Genomic DNA, 16,693 nt, shown 5'->3' with positions numbered 1-16,693 from the left:
TGACGTTTAGTGTTCAGTACTTGGTCAAACCTTCGATATGAAGCTGCTCCGTCTAAGCCTTTTGCTTCTCCTAGTTGTGAAGCCCCCGAGTCCCTGTGAATCAAAGCGCTTGGTTGGACCCTATTCTGCAGGTCCATCTGGCAGGATTAAGGGCGGCGAGGTAGCCGAGATCGGATTTGCTCCGTACCAGGTTTCGTTGCAACCCATAGTGGGTGCCCACAATTGCGGTGGTGCCATCCTGAACGAAAACTGGATCATAACAGCCGGACACTGCGTGGAGAACTTTGTTCCCGCCCTGGTCAATGTGATCACGGGCACCAACAAATGGGCCGAGCCGGGAGCCGTCTACTACACCGCCGAGATTCACAGGCACTGCATGTACGACCAGCCCTACATGCATAACGACATCGCCCTGCTGAAGCTTACCCAGAACATCACCTTCAATGAGCTGACCCAGCCGATCGCCTTGCCAATCAGACCGGTTCAATCCGGAGATGAGATCGTCCTCACGGGCTGGGGCTCCGATGTGGCCTACGGCAGCTCCTTGGAGGACCTGCACAAGCTGACTTATGGTCTGGTTCCCTTGAGTGAGTGCTACGAGACCTTCAACCGAACCAGCAGCATGGGTGTGGGTCACATCTGCACCTTTTCGCGGGAGGGCGAGGGCTCCTGTCACGGCGATTCCGGGGGCCCCCTGGTGAGCAATGGCCACTTGGTGGGTGTGGTCAATTGGGGACGACCCTGCGGGGTCGGACTGCCCGATGTGCAGGCCAATGTGTACTACTACCTTGACTGGATTCGCAGCAAGATCAGCGGCAACGACAAGTGTTACTACTGATTTACTTGGAAAACTATTACATTTCGGAGGGAAATAAAGAAAACTTAATCTATGTATATAATAAAGTGTCTTTTAGTTTTTTTTCGAAATTTTTTTTGCACATTTAAACGTTTATGTTAACGAAGTTTACTTTTAAAAACGAATTCTAAAATTCAAGGGGAATTTTAGTTAGTGAAATTATAGATGCAAAAAAGCAATAAACATTGAGTAAATATTGAACAGACAATATGGGTAAACGTTCGGAAAAAGAAATCCATATTGCTGAAAAGGAACACTAGCTCGATTTTCTTATTGCTAATCCGCCACTAGCTTTTATTTCAACCAGTTGTCACAGTACATTCCTACCTCAAATCAAATTCGTATAGCTTGCTCAGCTTATTGTGCTCTGGGATGATAACAGGTTAGGATAGTTACTGGCGTAGCAGTGACAATTGCTGCATGGTCCCGAGGTCATGCTCCTGATCCATTCCAGATAATAGTAGACGTTGGCGTGACTATCGGGAACTCCGAGGGCACAGGGGTAGCCCCAATTGACCAGGCCGTAGAGCACTCCATTGTGCGTCAGCGGACCGCCGGAGTCGCCGTGGCAGGCTCCCTGTCCACCAGACGTAAGTGTGCAGATGTGGCAAGGACCGTTGGACGGATCGTCGTTCATTATCTCCTGGCAGGTCGAGTAGACCACATGCGTGAGATAGGCCTTTTGGAGTACATCGGGCGTATCGCCCCAGAGTTCCGTTGAGCCCCAGCCCGTGAGGAGCAACTGCGTCCCGTTTGCCAGCGGAGCTGTGGGCAGCTCAGCCGGTTGAGTGTACTCGTTGAACTTGATCGTATCGTTCAGCCGAATTAGGGCAATGTCATTGTGGTAGGCGGGACTGTTGTAGTTGCAGTGGATCCAGTGCTCCTCCACGAAATACATGGCATCCGGCTTGGCCCACTCCACAGTTCCCGTGGCCACTCGCAGGTAGGAGGGGTTATAGCCATATACACAGTGGGCCGCCGTCAGGACATGGCGTTCGTCGATGATGCATCCGCCACATATGTGACCACCGTACATTCCCTGCAGCGATATCTGGTACTTGGCCTCGCCCAACTGCGCCTCCTCGCCGTTGATTACGCGATTCTGGAAGTTGACTCCTTCCGCCTTCGCGATCCACTCCAGCTGCTCCTCACTAAGCTGTGCCAATCGCACGGCGCTGATGGGGCTAAGGCAACTACAGGCCAGGAGGATCACAAGGACCTGCACAACTCCCAGTCGAACCATTTTGGTGGGTGCTTGACTTTCAGTGCGACAATTAAACCTGCATATGGGCTGTGATTTTTCTTTTATACTCGAACGTTTTATCGTAAGTCTCGGGTTTTATCGTAAATCGGAATCAATGTTTTCGCCCATGTATCTATGCCATAAAGCCCGATATCGTAAAAAGATATAGACGCACACTGATTATCATTTTGTGACAGGGCAATCATTGTCACAAAATGCGAGGAATAATATCTAGAATGGTCACTTCGTGGATATTACCTCTGGACTTTATAAGAACGAGGGTTGCATCTATTACCACCTACACCATATATCTAAAGGATTTATAAATGATCTCGTCATGGAACCACATGATTTCATATATCAAGATTCCAAAAGTAACCATTTAGAGTTTTTATGACTTTTCTACTTAAAGTTAGACACATTTGAATTTGATATATTTTTCATGGTAATACATTTTATTTTAAATCTTCTGGAACAGCAGCAAAATGTATGTTTATCATTAGGCTTCATGGCATTTTCATCTGCAGAATTGAGTTGTATTTTATTCATTTTTCAGCCCTAGCATGACATTGCCCTATGCCATAACATGTTAGCAAACAGTTCCATAAAAGTGTTGATTGGCCATATAAAAGTAGGCAATGACCACATGAGTAAGGGGCTTGTGTTATCATCGTTATTTTAATCAATACATTTATTTCTCATATTAATGCCAACATTTATCATAGTGATACCAGTTAATCTCTTACTATCTCCTTCAGGTAACGCGATTCTTGCATCCAGAGCGAGTCCTGCGGATCCAATCCTGATAGTAAACCGTGTTGGCATACCTGAAAGGATTGGCAATTCATAAATTCCCACCTTATAGGAGGTAGATTAACTTGATCTTACATATCGGGCATGCCGACGGCACAGGCTCTTCCCCAGTTGACCAGGCCTACCAGTTTGCCCTCCCACATCAGTGGACCTCCGGAGTCTCCGGAGCAGGCTCCCTCACCTTCCCGGGTAAAGGTGCAAATATGACCGACGTCGATGCCATTGTGGAAGTCCCACCTCTCCCTGCACTCCTCGTGCGCGATGATGGTAAGATTGATGGTTTGCAGATGCTGCACTGTGGGAAAGCTACTTTCCGGAGCACCCCATCCCGTCAAAGTGACCGTGGAACCCGCCGGAGGTTGCTCTCTGCTCAACTCAACGATCTGGGTGCGATCGTTGAATATAATCGACTCGTTGACATGGATCAACGCAATATCATTGTTGTAGACATAGGGAATGTCGTACAAGCAATGGACCAGAGCCTCGTCCGGAAATAAAGTCTGTCCTGGCTCCAGGCGATCATTCGTGCCGACGATAATCCTCAGATCCTCGATGCTAAAGTCCAGTGCACAATGACCCGCGGTGAGGATCCACTGCTCGTTGAGAATGACTCCGCTGCAGATGTGGGTTTTCCAGGTGGTCTGGATGGACACCTGATAAGGAGCCACCCCATCCTCCGCCTCCTCACCACCCACAATTCGATTGTCCAAAAGTTTACGATCCAAACGCTTTCCGCGCGTGACGTCAATGGAAGTGCCCAGCAGAAGCAGCCAAATCAGTGACAAACGGACAGCCATCCCCTAAAGAATATTTCCGAGACGAGGGACAATGTCGGACAGCGCGAATTAATGACCGGCAATGGAAAATTGTATGACCCAACTGAGCGTTTTTATAGGCTCTCCATATAAACCCATTTAATCGCACTTCGGGAGTTGGCTCACTTGGGTTTTTCGCGGCCAACTGAGCACTGGCCAGCAATCTTTATGGCCGTAAGCAGCCAGGTATCTTTACGGCTGCAAGGATAAAACGCGATCGGTAAAGGCGGAACGTTCAATTGGACCTGGTCGCCATAAACCCGTGGACTAGTGTGACACGGCAAATCTCGGCACTGTATAAATGCACCGGTCGAACTAGCCAGTCAGCTCACAATGACCACGGCCACATTGCCGCATATGCCACTTATCGCCATGTCCAGACCCATAAACTTCCCATTATCCAAAATTCGACCAAACTGGCCGATAAGATCCGCCATATGAGGTGTAATTTTAAGGTGGTCCGCCTGTGGGCTTTTAGTTTCGATTGCACCGCGCATATACCAAGCATGAGGAATAAGTGGAACTTTACGGCGCTGCTGGGCTTGACTCTGCTGGCTCTTCAGGAGCCCACGGAAGCCATGAGGATGAGAGGAGAACCACTTCCGGGTTTGGCCAACATCGAGAGGCATCGCATAACCGAAGCTGTGCCCCAAGGTCGTGTGGCCGGCGGCACCACCGCAACCGAGGGCGATTGGCCCTGGATAGCCAGTATCCAAAATGTATACTCGTATCACCTGTGTGGATGCCTCATACTCAACGAGTACTGGGTGCTCACAGCGGCCAGCTGCGTGGCGGGATTGAGGAAGTCCAACCTGCTGGTTGTGACTGGAACTTCGGATTGGTGGGACCTATATGCTGCATACTACAATGTGGACCAGATCCATGTGCACTGCAACTTCGACAAGCCGCTGTACCACAACGACATTGCCCTGCTGCACTTGTCGTCCAGCATCGAGTTCAACGATGTGACGAAGAACATAACCTTGGCGGACATCGATGAACTGGAAGAGGGGGACAAGTTGACCTTTGCTGGTTGGGGCAGCACAGAGGCCATGGGCACCTATGGTCGCTATCTCCAGGAGGCATCCGGCACATATCTGCTGGTGGACGAGTGCCGGGAGAAGTTGCAGAACCAGGATGATGTGGACCTAGGTCATGTGTGTGTCCAAATGGACGCCGGCAAGGGAGCCTGCCACGGGGACACTGGTGGACCGCTGATCGATGAGCAGCAGCGTTTGGTGGGCATTGGCAATTGGGGTGTGCCTTGCGGACGTGGCTATCCGGTGAGTACTCCAATAATAAACCTATAACGGAGATTTATTTATGTATTTATTGGCCATTATTTCCACTAGGATGTGTATGCGCGCACTGCCTTCTACCACGATTGGATCCGCACCACCATGAATGGATGTACGATCGCCTAGACATTGGTCACCTCTAATCTGTGCACTGCGGGAAAGGCGATTTATCAGTTTGGCAAGGGATGTTTAATATGACAACTATATTTGAAAGCACTAATAAATATGATTTATTCATGTCTTTTAGTTAAGCTTTAGTATGGGGTGTAAACAAAATATCTTTAAAAAATATAATATTTTCCAAGATTACTATATAGTTCTGCTTTGTAGATCTTTAAATAAATCTTCATCTTAAATACCCTTTGACACCTATTTGAATTTTAACAGGCATACTTAAATTTTTCGTATTCATATTTTAATATTTACCTTTTGTAAGTAAAAACAAAAAATTCATGCTTGGATTAGTCCCTTTAAAAGTAATAAGTATTATTTCGATAAGATATTATTTCTATTATCTACCTCTCGTCGCGGGAACGGAGTTGCTTTAAACGGCTACTCCGCCATGGATCCAGAAAGAAAAGGGATAGACTAACTCGTGGTAGTACGCTCGTACTATTATTGGTTATAACAATTGGAACTAACTCCAGCTCACCGCATTGTGTTCTCCAGACTTTCGCACGACAATAACAATGCTAAGTTTTCCCGCCTAATTTCAAACTAGCGACGCCGGTAAAACAGTGTGCCTGCGCACATTTAGCTAACAAATCCTATTACATTTAAACTAGTTCACAACATGGGTTCACTAAAAATACGGACTATCGATAACAATGTTTGATCCGGGACATCTACCTTACGTAGTTATCGATTGCAAAAAGTTAAGCTATGACCCCATGTATAAAATGCACTTGCCTTTCTGGTATTAAATGACCAGCCTGGTCCCACTGTGTAAAATTTTAAATTTTCAAGACCGTTATGGAAATTTCATTAATCGCTTAAACGCTAAACTTGTTTGCTTAGCCTGTTGTTTTACGCTGAATGCGATAATGTACATGTTATATGCTAATTTCAACGACGACATGCATCAAATTGAACTTCTCTGCGAGTTTAGCCGACAAACAGCAAACAGGCGTTGCGCCATAGATTAATATTAAAGCGCATCGTTTATAAATATCCCCATTCGGCATATGGACATTTGTGTGTGCGCTTGTGAGCAGGAAGCCTCGCTGATTGCCAGCAATAAAATTTGAATGCGGAAATTTCATTGTTTACCCAAATCGATCATCATTAAAAGCATTGCTGTTGCCATTCCCGGTTGCCATTGCAAAAGTGCCAATTGCCCCGAATCCATGGCGTATACTTAACGTGGGCGGTGCCGACCAGTGGGTGGGTCGGTGGTTAGATGCGGTGGCTCGACTTCTCGTAATGGGCCTGCAAACTCGGATGCCTGGGTAGGTAATTCAATTTTGTGCAAATGCTTGATTTGCCATTTAGCTGCGAGTCCCAAACCTGGGTCTTCGGCTTTGCCTACACAGCAAAAATATTCCCACGCACATATCATGTATTATTAATGCCTTGCCCTTGGGGCAGCACCAGTGCAATGTGTTTAAATTAATTAACAGACACTTAATTAATTCGTGCGAGCAACAAATTGCAATATCTTGGAGCTAAGAGTTATCTTCTGATTTTTATGTTCGTATTCGAGTGTAAATATAGTTTGATAACATAATATACCTGTTTGAGATTTAAATGCTTTTTCCCTTATTTTAAAAAAGAATTTTTCTCACTGTGCTTTTCCATTTCTGCGTTCACTTCGTCTTAGGCCTACTTCATCTGCTCCAAATCTTCCCATCGACGGCTCTGAAGCACAGTTCACATAAGACTTTTGTCATTATATTGTTAATTTGTTTTAGTTGTTTTTTAATTTCCTTGGAGAGTCGCAACCTCGTAGAGACTAACAACATGCGTGAGGACTCGAGTGTAGAGTGGTGTGCTTGTTAGGATTGTGGATGATGGGTGGGTGTTGTGGGTGTGCTGGGTGTGTTGGGTGTGCTGGATGCGGATGTGGATGTGGATTTGTGTGGGTGTGCTAATGTACTGTGAGTGGATCTCTGGTAATAACGGCTAAAGTAAAATGCTGATAAAGTGGCGAATGTTTTGGAATGTGCGAGTGTTTGTGCGAGCGAGGATTCTGCTGCGTGGCTGCGATGACAGGCAAAAGCGAACACAAAACGTTCATTTCCCACATGCACCATTATTCGTTGAAACCCGTAAATTTCACCGAAAACGAACAGCAGCAGTCCTAGCAGCAGCAGCATCAAACAGCAGCAGCAGAAGCCGCAGCAGCAGCAGTAGAAACAGCAGCAACGTGGCAGCACCAATCCAAGGAGCTGCTTAACACGAGAATAATGTTTAAAATGTTTATTATGTGTGCAAGTGACGCGAGCTCCTTGGCATCTTTCCCCCTCGGATGACAGGCTCAACCGACAGGCCGATACGCACACAACTCTACACTGACAGAAAAAATGTGCACGGGCTTAGAAGGAAAGGAAAGGAATCAACAATCAAGCCTAAAGCTCCAAGCTGACTACTGTTACTAGCTCAAGTAACAAAATCTTAAAACTTCTTATAAATAATATATTTATTATAAGAACAAAGTATTAGGTATATTAAAAAAATGATCTTGCTTATTTCTTTATAACTAACAATAAGTATAAAAGAAATCCCTGTATAATGATTTATATGGGTTTTGGGCAACATCTTTACTGAACATTACCATGTCGTCAACAAATTTGAAGGCCTGCAGCAGATCATGACATAAAACCGAATTTTTGTAATGAGCATTATGCTGCAAACCACTTTGCAAATTCATAAGCCCCTTATTTGAAACATTCTGCTGGGCCGACGGAAAATCCTTAATCATGCGAACATGAAATCAAATCCTGACTGCGTGTAACCGCTTTGCGTACGATATACTGGGTGTTTTGTCTCTCTGTGCGCAGCCATATGCACAGAATATATATGTACATACATATGTGTGTGGTTTTGTCTGTGTGTGTGTGTGTGTGTGTGTGAGTGCGTGTGCCTGTGTGTATTTACATGTGGCAATGTTGATTTTCGTTGTGCCAGCGCCGGATGCGAAACAAGTAGTCCAAATAACCCGCAATAAGCTTTTGTCACGATTAACAAGGCTTACGCAAATGTGTGTCTCTGTGGTGGCAATGTGACTGCTCCTCGCTCACTCAAATTCCGAGTAACCCCCCCTTGAAAACCCCTTTCCACGCCACTGTTTCCAGCATAATTACATGCACGCCAGGCGCGCGTGTGTGTGTGTGGGCGTGGGTGCGTGTGTGTTAGCCATATTTTAGATTAATGACGGCGTCGACTCGTATTAGGCAAATGAAGAAATCGACATCAACATGCGGTTGAGGAAAAGGTGAACCTGCCACCTTTCTGGCCAAGTAATTGGGAAAATCATAACCCCTATCGAAAATGAGAAAATCTGTTCACAAATGGATTTGCAGAGATGATAGCTACATATGATTATCAGCGGTACAAAGCATGGAGGAATCGAAAGTTCATTTAAAATGGCTTTTAAGTACAATAAACTGGTTAATGGTGTTTATTGGTTGCAGATTCCAAAACAGTTCGGCGGTCCACCAAACGGACGATGGCGTTAAACACCAGGTCGGTGGCCGCTTTGCGATCGCCGTGGAGGAACATGTTTTCCAGATGATCGTAGAAAGACTCAAGGCGACGATCCAGACGCTCTTTGGGCAGCAGCTGCTGGACCTTCGCATCTTCTTGGTAATTCGCATCGATCCCCAAGTCCTGCTCGCTGAAAATGGTTTCCGGCTCCTTCTCCAAACTCATCAGCCTGATCAGATGGCTGAGCATCGGAAATTGGTACTTTGTTTCGGGAATGTACTCCTGCATCTGTTTTATGAATCGCTCACCCAACACCACGGGGTTTCTTTTCCACGTTTGAGCGCGGCTCTTGGTGACTTCATTCTCCTTTTGCTTCATCAGCGAAAGCTCATGCAGCAGACGATAGTCATCGATCAGGGAACTCCTCTCCAGGCCCACGGAGGCCAGTTCCTCGTCGGTCAGCTGATCGATCCTGTAGAGACTCGACAGCTCCTCGTTGTTCATACGGCAAATGCCGGCAAACTTTAATTTTCGCGATTTTGAATCGGAAGCAAAATTTGTCTTCTGCTGCTCGGCCATTTTACTGGTATGTTATATTATACTGATTTACAATATTCGATCTGGTTGTTGAGCTCAGACTTTTTCCACTTGTGATGTGCGTATGCTTGAGACTTGTGACTAATCTGTGGAGTTTTAAATCAGAGACAACTTAGTCTGAGAGTACGACTCAGGCGGATAAAAGTTTGTTTCTTGTACATACTTTTAATATGAAAAGCGTGTCTGGGAGAAACCCACGATGATCCTAGGAATCTTGGATTTAGAATTAGGAAACTCAAGGAACTCGGCCCCATCCTGTGCGGTTTTCGCAGCACTTCCGCAACAAATTTGCCACAACAATAAGTGCATATCATTATGCTGATTTAAGTGGGCACCCCACATCCATACTCACACCCACAAGCACACCCACACAAACAGCTACCCATCCATAGCGAGTTATTGCCCGAGCACCTGACCTCACCACTACAGCGAAAGGAAGCCAGCCCCCGAAAATAGCGCCCCCAAATGTGTGTGGTACACAGGAATCGCGGGTCTGGAGCAACGAGTTCTGGGCAACGGCGTGCATGCAAGTGGGTACATAAATCTTTGTTTAAAGACACATGCACAATGTAAGTTAAATTGGCAATAACGTGCTTTCTTTTATACGCCAAGCTCACAGCAACACATACTTACACATCTGAGCCCACAGGTGCGGTCAAGCAAATAGCAATCGCAACTTTTGTCGCTTCAGCTTGCTCAATTCAATGTCGAAACAGTTGATGTGGCTAACGAATCTTTAGATGCTTATACTTGTGGTTATATAACTAAAAGTTTCTCTTTGAAGAGACATATAGTTGGGAAATTGTCTTTATAACTAGATATAAACTTAATTAAATCGGCTTATCAATCGCAGCAAACTTAAACTGGAACAGAATGAAATATGCACTTAGTGTCAAAACTTTCTTAGAAATGTTCTGGAAATTTGAGTTGCCTAGTTTCTAAGCAGCGTACATTATTAGCCGTGGAACATTATTATGGTTCATAAGAAAACATAATTAATTATTTATGTTTATATTACCCTGCCCTAAAACCCTTAAGTGTGCGCGCCAGTGGTGAGATAATAAAATGTTCATTTGCAGCGCTATTATATTTTTTCCCAAAACTGTAGCCACCCTCCCCCCTTCCCACCCCTGCAGACACACACACACACACACACACACTGTTGTACAACGTACACTCACCGACATGCATATATATGCAGATGTAGATGTGGCCGTATACATAACGGTAACGGAACCTTGTTTGCAAGGAAGTAACAACCTGTTTTCACCCCGTAGTTGGTGGGTACTCGTCGCGGACGAGGTGGGCGACGCTAACGTATCCTATGCCTCCGCCCACTCTGCTTTTTGTTGCTGTTATGCTTTAATTATGCCCTTGTCAAAAGGTGGGTCTGGGTCTCCGGCCCGGCATGACCGTAACTCTGGCGCCCCCAGCTTCCCCATCTCAGCTCATGCCCAATCCCCATGCTCTGGCTTTGTTCGAGCGGATATAAATTTACTATATGGCAGCGTGTGCGAAGGTTGTCCCATAAAATTCGGGAACACACATCATCGATTCCAAATACGAGGAAAACCTGCTGCATCATCAATGCAGAAAGGCGCTCCTCTTCGCATCCATTTGAGAACCGATTTTCCTTCCACCATAGCTTTCATATTTCCATTGCCCCCCAAACCACCAAACCTGCTCTAAAAAAATGAGGAGAAAAGGAATAAAAAAAAGTGTATAAAAAACAAACTAAAAACCAACAAAAAAGTTCCGCTCGCTCGCCACTTGAGCTGCCATTAAAGTCGCTTTTGGGCGAGCGAAAACGGAAACACGATTTTCAGCTTTTCCAAGGCGACATGCAATCAGCGGTCGCAACTCGCTGTTGCATCCACTTGCTACTGCCAACCGAAAGTTTTGACTTTTAGATAGCCAGTAATCAGGGATCCCTCCACTTGGCAGTCCGCACTCTCGGTCAAAAGTCAAATGCGAATTCATTTGAATGTGATTGTTTCAATTGTCATAACTGGATTATCATGGCCGCTCGTGCTTTGTAAGCATGCTGTAAGCATGAACTTAAGTAAATAAAAACTTGTAATTCACTCCTAAATCGTAATTTAATTAAAGAGCTAACTTAACTTATCTTTTCATCTTGCAGTTGATCCTTAGAGAAAGCTTTGTAAGAAACCCATTTGCTGAACACATGTAAATATGAATGCTTTAAAGAAAAACACCCGTCTTATGGAAGAAGGCGTGGAAAATACGCAAAAATCCAAATGAGCAGGGACACATGGAGGGATTTAAGTCGAAGTAGCTTGTAAGCTGATAAAAAACAATTTACAAGGTACTTTTGGTACTGGCTGCAAATATGTTTGGACTGTCTTTTTGTTCTGGCTGTCACACCTAAGTGGTTTATAAGCGAACTTTTTTGTATAAACCATTTCGGTAATTGTGAAACTTTAGCGGCACAAAAGAGCGGCACGCCAAAGTTAATCCCCCCGAAAAATAAGCCCTCGTTTGGCTGTAATTCAAGTAAATTCCCGGAATTAATGAATCAACCCCCTTGTATGATGAACGACATCTTTATTTAAATACGATATGCCACCCGTTTTGTCTTTCGGTGGCGTGCCACGCAATCTTATCGGGGCAAGCGAGTGCTTATCTCATTAAATGCCAGGAGACGTCATTGAATCATTTTACAAATGGCTGAGTACATGTCGCATATGGACAGGGACACTATATGCCCCTATACAGGACTATATAGTCTAGGATTTGCACAAACACACACACACACACACACACACACAGACACGGGGGCACACGCACACAGCGCAATTGCTGACAAATGAGATAATTTACACGCTGAAATGAAGCCCATAAAGGCTCATTTAAAATTCAGCGGCGTCTGGGGCATAATTTTTTTTCGCTGCTTTGCTTTTCTTTGGCCCCTTTTTCCATTTCCACTTTTCCACATTTCCACCGCCGCCATCCACCGATTCCCCCCCGCGACTTAACTTTTTCCCGTTGTGTTTTGTGTTTAATGGTTCCTTGCCATGACATACGTGGCTGGATATTAAAAGTGGATGGATGGATGGATGGGTGGGGGTCTGAAGGATGGAGGATGTAGGATGGTTCCGAGCTCGGAAGCTCGGCAAATAGCTCTGGGCCCCCAAAAAGCCAGAGAAGAGACACCGACGAGAGGCAGAATCTTTATTAGCATACGGCATAAAAATGTTTATTAAAGATGGAAGGAAAGCGAGGCAGTCCAACGGAAAGGCGGACAAACAGGGCGGAGGGGGGAGAAGGGAAATAAATGAAAACTTTCCCCCCGCCGAATGTAAGAATCACAATTTAGTTTTCCTTTTTCCGGCTTTTTCCGTACGCGCCACGCCGACCGGCTTATTGTAAATCGAATTGAAGGTTTTTTGATTAAGCCCCGAAATAACTGGAGGGCGTTATGGCCCCTCCCGGCCACGCCCACTTTTAGCTGTGGGCAAGTTTTGTCATTTGTTGAGTGTGTCTGTGTGTGTGTTATTTTTTTATGATGTTCAACTTAATTTTATACAAATGACCTTAGGTCATATCACCATTTATATCCGTCAATCCCTTTTCGGTATAAGTTTTATATTTGGCTTTTTTCGTTTTATTCCCTTAGATTCGGCCGAGAGTCCTTAGCCTCTCGTCTTTCGTCCTTCGTCCTTCGTTTGTCTCTGTTGCTTTTAAGGGCATTTTTATGTTCGCTGGAAGCGGCAACTAACAGCCGAACGAGTCCTGAGCTGTCCTAAAAGCCTTTGGCCAAATATCTTCAAGAGACAGGAGCATCAGGAGCAGGAGCAGGAGCAGCAGCAGCCGCAGGAGCAGAAGCGACAGCCACAACAACGGCAGTTGGATGGGTTGAAAGGATTCGACCAGCGAATCCCTAAATACACTAACGCAAGTCCTTCGATAATAGAATTTAGGGGAATTTCACGCAGACTTGCCGAGCACATTTGTCTTCAAAACAAACCACTTTACACGAGATATATGTGAGCGTAGATATGGGGATTCCCCTGCAAGGAGCTCTTGGTTTAATGCACATATGTAGAGAGATAGTAAATGTACCGAAATTCAGTTAAAATTTACATTTTATAAATTACTCTCAAGTGGAGAGCACCAACTGGCACATGTACCAATTAATGCGAATTTAATCAATTTGGCTTTGGTCTTTTATAGTGCTAGTACCCATTTTAAAGGAAAATTGCCGCTATCTAATTTGCCTGAAATGTTATTAAACTTTTATTGTATGGTGCTATATATATAGCTATGCAAACGTCTGACAAAAATTTAAATACATTTGGCAAGGGCATGGAAACAACTGACTGAGCAGAGACAGCCATAGCCATGTGCATATTTTTATATGGCCATCTATGTATTTGTTCGCCAAACACATGAGTGTGTGTGTGGTGTGTGGTGTGTGGGGTGTGTCTGTATGTGTAGGCTTATGTAAATACCAAAGCGACGAGTTTTTGTTTGCATAGAAAGCCAAAGCGGAGTTTGGGCCAGGATCCCGCATTCCACCACCTTTCACTCGGATTCCAGAAACCCAGCATCCGAATCAGGATGCCAATATAAAAAGCCAAGCTGAGCCACTTGTGAAAATGAAAGGAAAATGTCGACTGAAGATGGACATCAGCCAGCCGACAACGGACATGTGGACACACGGACAAAGGACATTAGGAACCCCCAGGCGTAGAAGTAGGGGAAGGGGCAGGGGCAGGGGAAGGGGCATCCAGGAAAAACGAGAAAGGATTCCTCATACAAAGAAACCAAAGTTTTCCCTCAGCTCCAGTCGCAAGTATTTCCTGGTTATTCTTCGGTCCAGCAATTGAGTTAGATTTGATGCATATCAGATGCTTATGCTCGGCTGAATGCTGAATGCTCAATGTTGTCCAGTTGTCCAGTTGTCCAGTTGTCCAGTTGTCCAGTTCCAACCCCTTTTCCCCTTGTCCCATTGCTGGCCAAAAACTCCCGGCTCAACCATCTATGTAAATGCCCTCCAGGGCGTTGAGTTAGGGTGGCGGAAGAGGGGCCGAGTGGGGCTAAGCAGGGGATTATCGAGTGCACCCGCAGTGGCCACTATATTTGCATATACAGTGCGTGCGAAAACTATAAATCACAGGGCATCGCAGCATTTCATGGGCCATGGACATGTTGACTGGACTTTAAAGAACCTAAACAGAGAGTTGGCTGCATCATCAAAAATCAAAGAAAAAGTTTAGCCTTTGAAAAGAGCAGATGGCATACATATTTTGAAAGGACTTCGATTTGAAATTTCATTGGATTACACTTGTATCCTTCTACAATTTTATAAACTACTTAATTGCATACATTGCTGAGAAAGGAGAATTATAAACAATCGCTGGTTACAGGTTACCTTTTATAGCCAAGTATGTTTCTATATAATTGCAGGGAAATGTCAATGTCTCATGTCTAACAATATACTGCTACTCTTCGATGAAATCAATAAGTTAAATTATATGTATGCCTAGCAAAACGACTTGCTTTTAGATTGCAGAGTACTATACTATATGTAAATTTCATAATAACCGAGCGAGAGTCAAGTCAGTTTCAATATTATATGAGGCCAATGTCCATTAGCTCTCGACACTTGCCAACATTTATTAATGGAATATAACTAATCCTAACCCACAACCCACAAGCCGAAGAAAATTGAATAATTTATCAACCAATTATCACCCGCTGTAGCCACTTAGGCGCCGTACAGTTGCGAAACGCACTGTTCGCCTAGTTAGTTTGGTTATTTGCACAAACGGATGAAGAAAAGTAATTAATTATTGTGTCGAGTATAAATAAATATTGTTGTAGTCTATCGCATGCAGTTTTCTTTGTTTTTCCTCTCAGTCTATCTCGCTCCTTCATCAGTTGGTGGGTGTGCTGTGTGTTGGCCATAAATCAATAGATACACACACACACCCACACACACACCCGAACGGAAGAGGCAATGCACAAGTTTAACTGACCATGTGACACATAAATATGTGAAAGCGAGGATGTGGTTGGGGGGCGGCAGGAGGAAGGCGGGAGGCGTGGCAGCTCGTCCTCCGGGGGCAGATGAAATGCTATCGCCGGCAGGAGTAGAAAGTCCGTATAAAAACACTTTGGGGAGCGAACTCAACTCGGGGATCGTGTGGAAATCGCTACTGAAATGTGGGGGATTTATCAATATTTAGCCATGATAACTAAATAGCTGCAAGTGAAACTCAACCGCGTTTTTCTAGGCCGCAGGAAAATATTGATTCACGTTTAGAAATTTCGCAGATGTATACCAATTATAGCCGGTTGACCAATTTCAAATTTTTTAATTAAAACTCTCGTAATTTTCTAGCACTGCAATAGACGCATGGCAACCAGTCGTATACGTAATTTTAGCAATTTGCAATGTGTTCGCTTTAAAGCAGTTTCATTATTGATTTAAGATGTTCTGCTTTATATTTTTCAACGCAGCTCTCGTCCTTGCACTATGCTTGCTCAATTTTGCTGAGTCGGCTTAAAAAATGAAATAGAATGGCTAGAGTACATATCAAATTCAAGTTTGAATAGAAAATTCATTGAGTCACTTTAGCAGCAAAATAAATAACAAGAGGAATAACTGCAAACGGAATTGCTGAGTTCTAAAGACCAAATCAACCGAGAAATCGCAGCTCTCAGCGTTTTTGTGCGACCTTTCTGGGTGGCAATGAGGCAAAGTTGGCTTTGCTTAATAGACGCTCAACTGCATCTGATTTCCCATTAACTGCATTAATCAATAGCATTTCATCTTCTGTTCGCTCCTGTCGTGCATCCCCAAAATCCGAATCCAAATCGCTGCTCTGAACCGGAGCGAGTCAATCAATACGGATTCCCCCAATTCGGAGTCCGATTCGCTGTCGGATTCCGTGCCCGGATCTGTCTACGTCTCCATCTCCATCTCCATCTCCGATACCCATCAGTCGCATCCGCCAGATGTGCTGACATTTTGTGGTGGCATCTCAAAGGGAATCTCATCGTTTATTTATGCGCTCGGCCAGCGGCATCGGTCTGACCTATTCTGTATGGGTCTGTTTTTGGATGGCTGTCCGATCGACTGGTAGTTGGACACCTCCTGGGAAAGGCTTTCCCCAGGCCCGACACAATGGGGATCTTAATCAGGCTGGCATCTAAATGCGGCTCAAATTGAATAATGAATGCAAAGTGGCCGGCGCTGGAAGTATTTGTGGGGCCAGTTAGACGGCGGGGTGGTGGGTGGTTAAATGAATTGCCCCCAAGGGAAGGATGGGGAGGGGGCGTCGGTTGTTAGGTGGGCGTGGTCGTTGCTGCTCAATGAAATGCATTAAATCAAGGCATCGTTGAAAGAACCCAGCAGGTGAGCAGGTAAGCAGGCCCACCTCCGAAAACTAGTCAACGA

The 16,693-nt window shown here is 45.0% G+C and overlaps 5 protein-coding genes across 5 annotated transcripts; 2 read left to right on the top strand and 3 right to left on the bottom strand.

Moving 5' to 3' along the window:
* The first annotated feature begins 4 nt into the window (after positions 1–4).
* Positions 5–899, top strand: LOC120451911 (chymotrypsin-1). Its single transcript, XM_039635920.2, has one exon. It carries the CDS (start codon positions 38–40, stop codon positions 836–838), a length of 801 nt encoding a protein of 266 aa, XP_039491854.1. The 5' UTR covers positions 5–37; the 3' UTR covers positions 839–899.
* A 222-nt stretch (positions 900–1,121) lies between these two features.
* On the bottom strand, positions 1,122–2,146 carry LOC120451908 (chymotrypsin-2). The gene has a single exon (XM_039635916.2). It carries the CDS (start codon positions 2,097–2,099, stop codon positions 1,209–1,211), a length of 891 nt encoding a protein of 296 aa, XP_039491850.1. The 5' UTR covers positions 2,100–2,146; the 3' UTR covers positions 1,122–1,208.
* A 612-nt stretch (positions 2,147–2,758) lies between these two features.
* LOC120451912 (chymotrypsin-1) lies at positions 2,759–4,042 on the bottom strand. Its single transcript, XM_039635921.2, has 2 exons — positions 2,988–4,042; positions 2,759–2,926 (listed from the first exon to the last, which is right to left on the bottom strand). Exons 1-2 carry the CDS (start codon positions 3,707–3,709, stop codon positions 2,854–2,856), a joined length of 795 nt encoding a protein of 264 aa, XP_039491855.1. The 5' UTR covers positions 3,710–4,042; the 3' UTR covers positions 2,759–2,853.
* A 149-nt stretch (positions 4,043–4,191) lies between these two features.
* On the top strand, positions 4,192–5,266 carry LOC120451906 (chymotrypsin-2). Its single transcript, XM_039635915.2, has 2 exons — positions 4,192–5,010; positions 5,080–5,266. Exons 1-2 carry the CDS (start codon positions 4,234–4,236, stop codon positions 5,149–5,151), a joined length of 849 nt encoding a protein of 282 aa, XP_039491849.1. The 5' UTR covers positions 4,192–4,233; the 3' UTR covers positions 5,152–5,266.
* Positions 5,267–8,575: 3,309 nt separating this feature from the next.
* LOC120452338 lies at positions 8,576–9,341 on the bottom strand. Its single transcript, XM_039636502.1, has one exon. The coding sequence runs from the start codon at positions 9,247–9,249 to the stop codon at positions 8,635–8,637; it is 615 nt and encodes a 204-aa protein (XP_039492436.1). The 5' UTR covers positions 9,250–9,341; the 3' UTR covers positions 8,576–8,634.
* Between the last annotated feature and the right edge of the window lie 7,352 nt (positions 9,342–16,693).

This window comes from Drosophila santomea, chromosome 3R (genome assembly GCF_016746245.2).
Source record: "Drosophila santomea strain STO CAGO 1482 chromosome 3R, Prin_Dsan_1.1, whole genome shotgun sequence".
NCBI classification, from domain to species: Eukaryota; Metazoa; Arthropoda; class Insecta; order Diptera; family Drosophilidae; genus Drosophila; species Drosophila santomea.
Note: the sequence above shows the minus strand (reverse complement) of the source record. Positions and strands in the feature narration are given on the sequence as shown.